At 41.2% G+C, this 9,925-nt stretch overlaps 1 protein-coding gene across 6 annotated transcripts in view; it reads left to right on the forward strand.

Annotated features, from left to right (window-relative positions):
* The window catches only part of LOC147139165 (cadherin-2-like), a 108,146-nt gene extending 103,941 nt beyond the window's left edge, over positions 1–4,205 (forward strand). For all 6 annotated transcript variants that reach the window (XM_086047392.1, XM_086047393.1, XM_086047390.1 and 3 more), the window contains 2 exons: positions 644–814; positions 2,527–4,205. In XM_086047392.1, the coding sequence (XP_085903518.1) occupies positions 644–814; positions 2,527–2,745 (390 nt within the window). In that variant the 3' untranslated portion in view covers positions 2,746–4,205. The remainder of the gene's footprint in view (positions 1–643; positions 815–2,526) is intronic.
* Positions 4,206–9,925: the final 5,720 nt, after the last annotated feature.

Raw genomic sequence — 9,925 nt, forward strand, 5'->3', positions numbered from 1 at the left:
CCAGCGTTGGCACGACAACCAGTGTCACAAGATGCCCCCAAAAAAAGGAAATCATGTCCTCCAGACATTTCATTTAATTATCATTTTTATTTGGCATTTGGATTCCATTTTGTTTATTCGTCATATCATTTTTCATTTTAATCTAATTTGTTGTACTTTTTTTCAATTGTATATTTGAATTGATATTAATTTTGTAAGTTTCCAATTGAATTATTACTCTAACGGCATTGAATTTTTCCCTTTCCATTTACCTCTTAATTATTTGATTTTTCATTTCATGTGAAGTCATCCATGTTTCACTTCACATCTCAACTTTATTCAATTCAGAAAATCAATTCAAAATTAAAATTGATTGAAAAAAAAAGTCACTTTACATTCTGATGCCTTTTACGTTTATTTTTTTTTTTCATCTTTGTTTTGATTGTTGTATTCCAAACTCAGGATGGGGTTTCAAGTGAAAGCTTTGAGCCAGGCCTTGGGTTGCCTGGGCTCCGGTTGCAAGTTAAGCTTGAAAGGCGGGGTCTGCTTTTCAAATCAGGCGTTCGGAGTAGGGCGCCGAGGCAGGCTCAGGCTCGTCCGTCGCTCTTGAAAGCGCGCCTGCTCCGCTGCGAGTGACTCCGCCTTGCGCTTTGCGTGCGTTCAGGACTACGACCTGAGCCAGCTGCAGCAGCCCGACTCGGCGGCGGAGGGCGAGCGCGGCGCCGCCAAGGCGGGCGTCCGCCGTCTGGACGAGAGGCCCCTCCCCCACGAGCACCGCTACCCGCTCAGGTCGGCCGCGCCGCATCCCGGGGACATCGGCGACTTCATCCACGAGGTGCGCAAAACACCCTTGACAGCTTTTCGCCTGCATTCCGTTTCCGAGCCGCCGGCAGGCCCCGGCGCCGTCGCTTTGACGTTTGCGCGTGTGCGCGCGTGTGCGCGTCTTTGAAAATGGACGCTACTGGTCTTCATGTGCGATGGCATCTCCTTTTGGCGGCGTTTGTCCACCCTGACCCAAATCCTCCCTGCTGCAGAATTTTTTTTTTTTTTTTTGTGCACAGCGCCCCCTGTTGTTCATCTCCCGCAACACACACACGGAATGCAAAAACAAGCACAGTGCAACAGGAAGGATTGCAAAGATTGCACTTAAGTGGCCAAATGTTGATTATTTGTGCCCCCCCCACCCAAAAAAAATTGCTTTTCACAATTATTGGAAGACTTGTGTGTGTGTGTATTTGTGTAAATGCGTGTACACGCGCATGTGCATTTGTGTAAACGTGCGTATGTGCGTGTAAGATTTGAGTGAGTGCTTGTGTCTTATGTTCGTGTGTGTGTGTGTCTCGTAAATGTGCCTCGTGTGTAATTTGTTTGTGTTTTTTTCCCGTACGTCTCGTCTTTGTCTCCTGTCAATCTCGTGCGTGTGTCTTATGCACGCGCGCCCCCTTGTCCCACGTTCATCGTTGTCCCCGCTGGCTCTTGGCCCCTCCCCCTTTGGCCATCCAATCAAAGCAGCTGTTGCCGCTCACCAAGAAATTGCCCAAAGCCCTGAAAGGAGTTCTCCGACAATTTTCCATTCCGGCGACTTTGTTCATCTGCGACGGGTCTCCTCCGCGGGCGGGTTAACGCGGAGGTTGGGCAGTTTGACACGGGGGGGCCATTTTCTGCATAGTTGACTCTTGGGCTAAAATGATGAATCGAATACTTCTCAATCACTAGATTTGGATTTTTTTTTTTATACATATAGCAACAGCTGACTATTGGGCAGAAACTGTTGTTTGAATACACTTTCATCGGTTTAAAGGGATTTTTTTTAATATAATGGACTATATAGCTGCCACTCGGGCTGAAGCGATTAATCGAATACTCCCGATCACACTAATGTGTTTTTGATGTTGTGAAGTATATAGTTGACACTAGTGCTTAAACGATTCATTAAATAGTCCTTAATCACTATGTAATGATTTGTATATAGTGGACTGTAGTTTACTCTTAAGGTTGAAACGATTAATGGAATACTCCCTAATTACTGCCGCTGGATTTTTACGTAGTGGACTATATAGTCGACGCTAGGCTTGAAACGATTCATTTAATACTCCTTAATCACTACATAGGGATTTTTATATAGTCGACTTTAGTTTGCTAAAGCCGATGATTAATTGACTGCCCCCTAGTCAGTATGTAGGGACATGTATGTATATATAGTAGTCGACTAAACCGTTGACTCTTGGGCTGAAACAATTAATCAAATACTCCCTACCTAATCACTGTAACAGGATTTTTAAGCAGACTATGCCGTTGACCCTACAGCTGAAACGATTACTCATATGATCACTCTTAAGCGATGTTTACATCATTTAGTAGTCCACTTTTGAAGAATCACAATGTAGTGATTTGAGAGTATTCGATGAATCAATTCAGCGATAGATATCATTGACTCCGGTTGAAACGATTAATTGAATACTTGCGTAATTTCACTGGAGATTTTTGCTCACAATCCACAAACGGTCCGATCTCGGTTCGGGTTGAACTTTGCCTCTTTTGTTCCAGGGCCTGAAGGCGGCGGACAACGACCCGACGGCGCCGCCGTACGACTCGCTGCTGGTGTTCGACTACGAGGGCGGCGGCTCCACGGCCGGCTCGCTCAGCAGCCTGCACTCGGCCTCCAGCTGCGCCGACCAGGACTACGACTACCTCGGCGATTGGGGGCCCAGGTTCCGCAAGCTGGCCGACCTCTACGGCGGCGGCGGCGGCGGCGGCGATGACTGAGGGCGGGAGCGCGCCCGGTCCGAGAACCGCCCCGCCCCCCACCCCCCCGACCGGGAGGGACGCTTTTATTTGGGACGCGCGGCGGCGGCGCGGACTTCCACTTGAATCTCACATGAACACTGAGGTCAAACGTGCCTTTCTGTACATTGTCTTTGGCTTGCGCTGGCTCTGATTGGTCGATTTGGAGAAGGCGTAGGCAAAGTGCGGCCCGCGCGCGTCACAGGCGGCCCGCCGACCTTTTACGTTATCAAGAGTCTTGCAATTAATTCAGCCGGTTTCCCCTTAAATTTTTATCTTTTTTTTTTTATTAATGAGAAAATGACAAAATGATTTATTGTAAATAATTGAATAAGTGCTGGCAAAATAACAGTTAAATATTTATTCAGTTGAATAATTGGTTAATTAATTGTTTTAATTGGTTATCGCAATTATGAGGGTAAAAATGAGAATGAATTTATTTTTACTTTATTTTTTTCCCCCTTTTTATTTTTGATTTTTTTAATTTAGAATATATTTCTTTTTAAATTTGACAATTTCACACACTGGAATAAATTGTTATATCAGTATTTTATTATATTTATTTTATTCAATGTTTTGTTAATTATATGAATAAAAATAAGTTTACATTTTAAATTTCCAGTAAAAGATTTTTTGAGGTCATGTAATTGGCTAATTAACTACAATAAGTTCTAAAATCATATGAAATGAACTATAATCAATGAACTATAATCAAATTAAATAATGATCAAAAGTAGAAAGAATGTATTGATTATTAAAATGGACTATTTTTTTTTTTACATTTAAACACATTTATTCATTAAATAATCGTTAATCATCAAAAGAATAATACGGTGGCAGTTTTTTAATAAAGGGATGGAATTTCTTTTTTTTAATCTGATTCATCAATTAATCGTGAAAATAATTGACAGATTAATGGATTATTTTTAAAAAACTTCATTTGCAGCCCTTACAATAAATTTTAGAATTGGAAAATAAATCACGTTTGCGTTTTTTAAAATTTATTCTATTATATAATTGCTTTATTAATGATGAAATGGACCATTTTTGGCATCATTCTTTTCTTTTCTTTCATTTTTATTATTTTTGGCGAGAAGACATGTACAGTAAACGCCAAATTTTTGGTTTTGGTCGGTGACAAAGTAAAACTTATGCAGCCGTTGGCCAACAGAGGGAGCCGTCGTCTCTGTGGCGCACAAGTTGGCCGAGCGACCGACGTCCAAGCGAAGCGAAGCAAAGCGAAGCGAAGCTTTTTGTGTCTTGGCCGTGTTGTTGGTGTTTTTGTCGAGAGGGAACATTCCAGCTGGCCTCTCACTGCAAACTGTACAGATCGGACTTCTTTTTTGCTTTTTTGGCTTCTCTCTCTGGTTGTTGGATAACGATGGCAACCCATGTACAACATGTACATCTTTGGATTACACATTAAAATGTTTTTGCATGTTTCCAGCTTTTCATCGTGACCAAACTGCAGTTTTTCACCGGTGCTCATGCCAATTTTTTACATACAAAAATTTGGATGAATATCTTCAATTCAATTTCAAATTGGATGGTAAAATGGTCTTCATTCTTAATTTTGAAATATAGTTCAAATTTTTATATATATGTATATGTAATATTTTTTTTTTCTTGTTTAGAATTTAGAATTTTTTTATTGAACTTTTCATTACATTTTATTTTGTATTAAAACTTTTACAATTAGAGATTAAAACCATTTTTTTTAGAATTTTTATTAAATTTTAATTGCTTTTGCATTTAAAATAAGAATAATAAGAATAAGAATGCCTTTATTGATCCCACAGTGGGGAAAACTTAAGTTAGCAATAACATTCAATTGCAAAATAAAAATGTCTTCATTTTTATGATTTTGTTTTTCTGTAATTCTTAGTTTGAATTAGCATTTAGCATTGTTGAAAATATATATTTAAAAATGAAATCTGCCTTTTTTTTTTAACTTTAAAATGCAATATGGAAAATGTAACAATTTTTCAAACACTATTTTCTCCCCTAGAAAATCTAATCATATCCTTCTTATCATCATCATGAGTTTTTAAAAAAAAAAAGTTTAGATAAATGTTCATATTTCGATCATTCACAATCAATTAATGAAAAGCTTGATTTAAGCACAAAACAGTCTGATGTTTATCCGTGAAGGCGGTGTCCCTAATGAAGTGACCATGAGGGGTGAAGTCACGGCGGAGTCACAGAAAGGAAAGAAGTCGAAAAGCGGCTTAAAAAAAAAAAAAAAAAAAAAATCAAAGCATCATCAAAGGAGTCGAGCGGCCGCCCGAAGGTTTTCCACGTCAAAGAGACTCTCGCTCAAGCGCTCGTCGCCTCTTATCCTTCCAGAACATAGACCGCCCACGGACCCGCGCACGCATCCGCTCTCAATATTTAGCTCGTTTTTTTTTCCATTTAGGATTTCATATTTATACAAAATTTCAAAACTGAAGCACTAAGTAAACTTTCCGTCTGTATTCACAGTGCACTTTTTTTTTTCATGTTGCAGCCTTACTGTCCATTGGGTCAAAGCTAGCAAGCTAGCAGAGTTAGCAAAATGACGCACAGTGGCTAATAGCCAAGAAGCTAAACACAGAAAAAGTTTTTTAAAAACTGTAGTAAATATGTTGTCAACATTCACGGCGGAACGCGACCAAGCCCAAGTGCCGATAGCAACAATCTGCGATTAATTGACGCTACCTTAAAATTGCCGTGACAAACACATTGCGGCATACAAAGTGGAGGATTGGGTCAAAAGAAAAAATGTGAACAGACGAGGGATCAAAATTGACACTACGTTGTATTTATGATCTGAAAAAAAAAATTGGGAAAAAAATGAAAAAAAAGTGAATCATGGGCTGGATCCATTAAAAAAAAGTCCAAAAAGCCCATTCGTACTCACACGCTCCCTCTCGCTCTCCCTCTCTCTCGCTCATATGCTCACACACTCTTTGAGAATAGATAATGAGCTGTGATTGGTCCACTCAGTGTCTGCATACCAGCAATTAGTGTCAAAGAAGTTCAGCCTACAGTTTCTGGTAAAGAGCCGTCAAGCTCCTCCTTCATTAGCCGGCACCAAAACCTTTGTTACACACCCACACGTACACACCCTGGTGAATGTCAGGGTGTTGGCAGCAGAAGGTTCTGGAAGCATGTCATCCATTGTGAAGTACATTTCATGGGATAAAAATGCAGGAAGATTTGAGCAAAAGTGAGGGGAGAGAATCCTAATACAATACAGTAATTCTCAAATCAGAGCCCAAACTAAACAACCCAGTAAATAGACACATCTCTGAGTACATGGGAAATAAAATGTAGACATGCACAGTAAAATTAACTGGAAACGACAGATTTATAATCAAGCAAAAATTTCGGGCACATTGACCTGGACGTGTCTATTTACTGGTCCGGGGATGTGTCTACTTTCTGGATCACATGACTGAGACTAAAGGGGACGCATCTATTTACCACATGGTGTCTATTTAGACACATCATGATTCATTAAATAGATCCATGGCCCAGTAAATATACACATCCCCGTGATTTTGTTAATAGACATGAATCTGGACCACGAAACAGACTCATTCTTGGGCCAGTAATTAGACACATCCTTGTGATCCATTTATATAGACACATACCTGGCCATTAAATAGACTCATTCTTGTGCCAGTAAATAGACTTAAAAAACAACAAGTAAACAGACACTGAAACTGCTTCTCTCATTCCGCCATGTATCCCTGTTAGCATGGCATGCTAAAATTTGATGAGCGCCTGCACTTGGCACGTCACGCAAGTCAACCATGTTGTCGCCAACCAGGTTGACGGCGACAGATGACAGCGTACGTTAAGAGTCAACAAAAAAAAGAAATAATCCCCAACCTTCCTTTCCCTGCGGGATGGCAGCTAGCGTTTAGCGTTTAGCATTTAGCGTGACAGGAGGAGGACGTGCGGTCGTGAGTATGACTGACGTTCACTATGCGTTCAACAAAATTGTCCCGCTCCTCCGGGATGAAGATTACGACATCATGCGGCGTAGGTATGTTGTCAGCTCTTTGGAAATATTAGCGCCTGTTAGTATATTAGCATCAGACGCAAAAAGAGGATTACGATTGGAGAGTTTGTTGTGTCGTTTTTCCCGCCCAGCCGAGCCGTCGATTTGGAGCCTCTCTTTCTCGCTGTATTACTACTAACAGTGCTGAATTTATTTTTACATTTAAAACGGAAGCAGAACATTTTCGAGAAGTTTCTGTTTGTCATTTTTTTGTGCGGTTGCAGATAGTTACCATCTGCTTCTTGCTGCTCGCACATGGGTGAGGAAGGTGTTGGCAACCACTCACGTCACTGGCACATTTATTTTAAACGCTATAACTTGGCAACGCTGCCTTTATGCTGGCAATTATTTCTTGTGGTTTTTTTTTTTTGGTTTTTTTTTCTTCCCTTCGGTCGACTTCCTGCTGCTGTCTTTTACTTTGTCTATTTACTCACTCACAGGGATGTGGATATTTACTGATGTGGCTACTCACTTTTGCTGGGATGCTTCCATTTACTGGTCCACGCATGTGGCTATTTGCTGGCCCAGGGACGTATCCATTTACCGGTCCTTGTTTGTTTCAATTGACTGACCGGTGGATAAGTCTATTTGCTGGCCCATGAATTTGCCTATTTACTGGTTTATGGATGGCACCTTTACAGGGCTGTCTATTTACTGACGCAGGGATGTGGCTATTTACTTGCCCGGGGTCATGTCTATATACCTGATCAAAGACATGTGCTTCTTTACTGGCCCGAAGATGTGTCTACTGACTAGATCACAGGAACGTGTCTATTTACTGGCCCAGGGATGTACTCAGACAGTGACGAGCCAATTAATCAGACTCTGGATGTGTCTATTTAGTAGTCCAGAAATGCGTCTCTTTTCTAGCCCATGGATGTGTCTACTTACTAAGACACATCGGCCATATCAGTCGCCATCTGCTTCTCGCCACTCACACACGAGTGAGGAAAGTGTTGGCGACCGCTCGCGTCGCTGCCACCTTTCAAGCACGACAAGTTGGCAGCGCTATGCAAACGCTGGCAAACACTTCTATTCGTTTTTTTTTTTTTTTTTTCTTCTTCTACGTTGACTTCCTGCCGCTGCCTGTTCCTGCGCCAGACGTGTGTTGGTGTTGGCCGAGCAACACATTCACCCAGTCGGCATGCATTACTCCTCTGACTCGGTCCCATCTTCCTGCTGTCGGACTGTGCTGTCATCGCTTGACTTTTTAGGGACTGTGGATGTGCCATTGCCCAAAATAGATCGTTCAATCCTTTCAAAACAATAGACACTTCCCCGGCTGAACACATCCCTACTCCCAGTAAATAGACCGGTCCTTGGGCATTAGAGGGACAAATCACTGTTCCAGTAAATAGACACATCCCTGGGTATGTTAAGCGCAAATGTTAACTTTTTTGCTACTTCCTGCCAAGTCAACTCCGCCCGCCGCCATGGCAACCAACCACCACCATTGACTTTGAAATATGAAAGTGTCGCGGGGATATAGTTTGGGTTGTATTTGGTTTTTAAAAATACGAATGTAGACAATTATACTGTAAGACTCCTTTGCAAATTTCTGCTTTTGGTTGTCGCGTTTTGGTCCCAAACACTTGCGAAAAACTCGGCTTGGCAGTTTTTCAGCGCAGGATAAAGCGTATGTTTTTGTTTTTCATCTTAGCGCCTCGGTCCATCCTGCTCGTCATCTGCATTTCGCCGCCTGCGCTGCAAGGCTCAAATCTGCTGCTCCACTTTCACTTTTCCAAAAGCTCGCAAAGCCGCACATTTGGCACCAGAGAAGAAAGACGAAAGAGAAGCGCAACAAAGATGGAGGAGAGGCTGACTTCTTTCCTGACAGATTGAGGACTGGATGGGAGTCAGTCTTGGCACTTCTGTGAAGTCCAAACTTTCCAGTAGCTTCTTTTTTTTTTTTTTGCCTTCTTTCTTTTCCTCAACATCAATCATTCATGTTCCTGCTTCTTCTCGCCACAATAAAAGCACATTTGATTGTTGTCACTCACATGTCAAATGAAAAGACTTCTCATGAATCAAAGTTTCTCTTTACACTCGACCATCTTCAAACTTCTGCCAAGCTGTGATGACAACACTCTCATACATATATATTACGACTCATTACGGGAAATTACTTTACTCTCAGTCATCTACAGGCCCATGGATCTGTCTATTTACTGGCCAAAGGATGTAGGATTTAATAGCCCATGGATGTGTTCATTTGCTAACCCATCGTCTATTGACTGGCCAGGGACGGGGCTATTTGCTGGAGCACAGGCAGGGACGGATCTATTTACTGGTCCAACTGGGGCCTGTTGGTGTATTTTTTTTTTGTACGCCTGTGGGCTCTGTGCTGAGATGCTGGTTGCCGTGGCAACTGCCAGGGGAAGCGGGCAGTCTGACTCTTATCAGCGTGCTGGCAGAGACACACTGAGAAGTGAAGCCTTACTCGGGAAGAAAGACTGCGTGGCAAGTCGTTATTGTAAATCATGCGGAGCGCTTCTATTTCAACAAGGTTACTGTTTACACGTCTCGTTGCGATCTCGGCGTGTTTGTGTTGACGTACTATAAGGAAAGTAGAGTCGTACCTTCAAATACAAATGCTTGTTAAGACCTTTTATTTGGTAAGCTTCTGTTTGTATTTCACTACTTGGCAAACTTTAAAAGTACAATTTATTAGTATCATTTATTCAACATTCCTGTCACAACTTTAGCTACTAATCTGCTAACATGGAACCTTAGGAGCATGAAACGCCTTACTGTACATGATAATTTCTTTTCACAAAAAACGCCTTACTATGCATGATCGTTTTTTTGTGGTTTTTTTTTTTTTAACGCCTTACTATACATGGTCGTTTCTTTTCACAAAAAACTCATTACTATACATGATCGTTTTTTGTTTTGTTTTTTTCACAAAAAACGCCTGACTACATTGTTGTTTTCTACTACAAAAAAAACGCCTTACTATACATGATCGTTTTTTTTTTAGAAAAAAACGCCTTACTATACATGGTCGTTTTTTTTCCACAAAAAACGCCTTACTATACATAGTTGTTTTTTTTAAACGCCTTATTATACATGGTCTTTTTTTTTTTTTTTTTTTTTTTTTACAAAAATCATGTA

Source organism: Filicampus tigris, chromosome 12 (genome assembly GCF_054856515.1).
Source record: "Filicampus tigris isolate MCC_2025a chromosome 12, RoL_Ftig_1.0, whole genome shotgun sequence".
Taxonomy (NCBI): Eukaryota; Metazoa; Chordata; class Actinopteri; order Syngnathiformes; family Syngnathidae; genus Filicampus; species Filicampus tigris.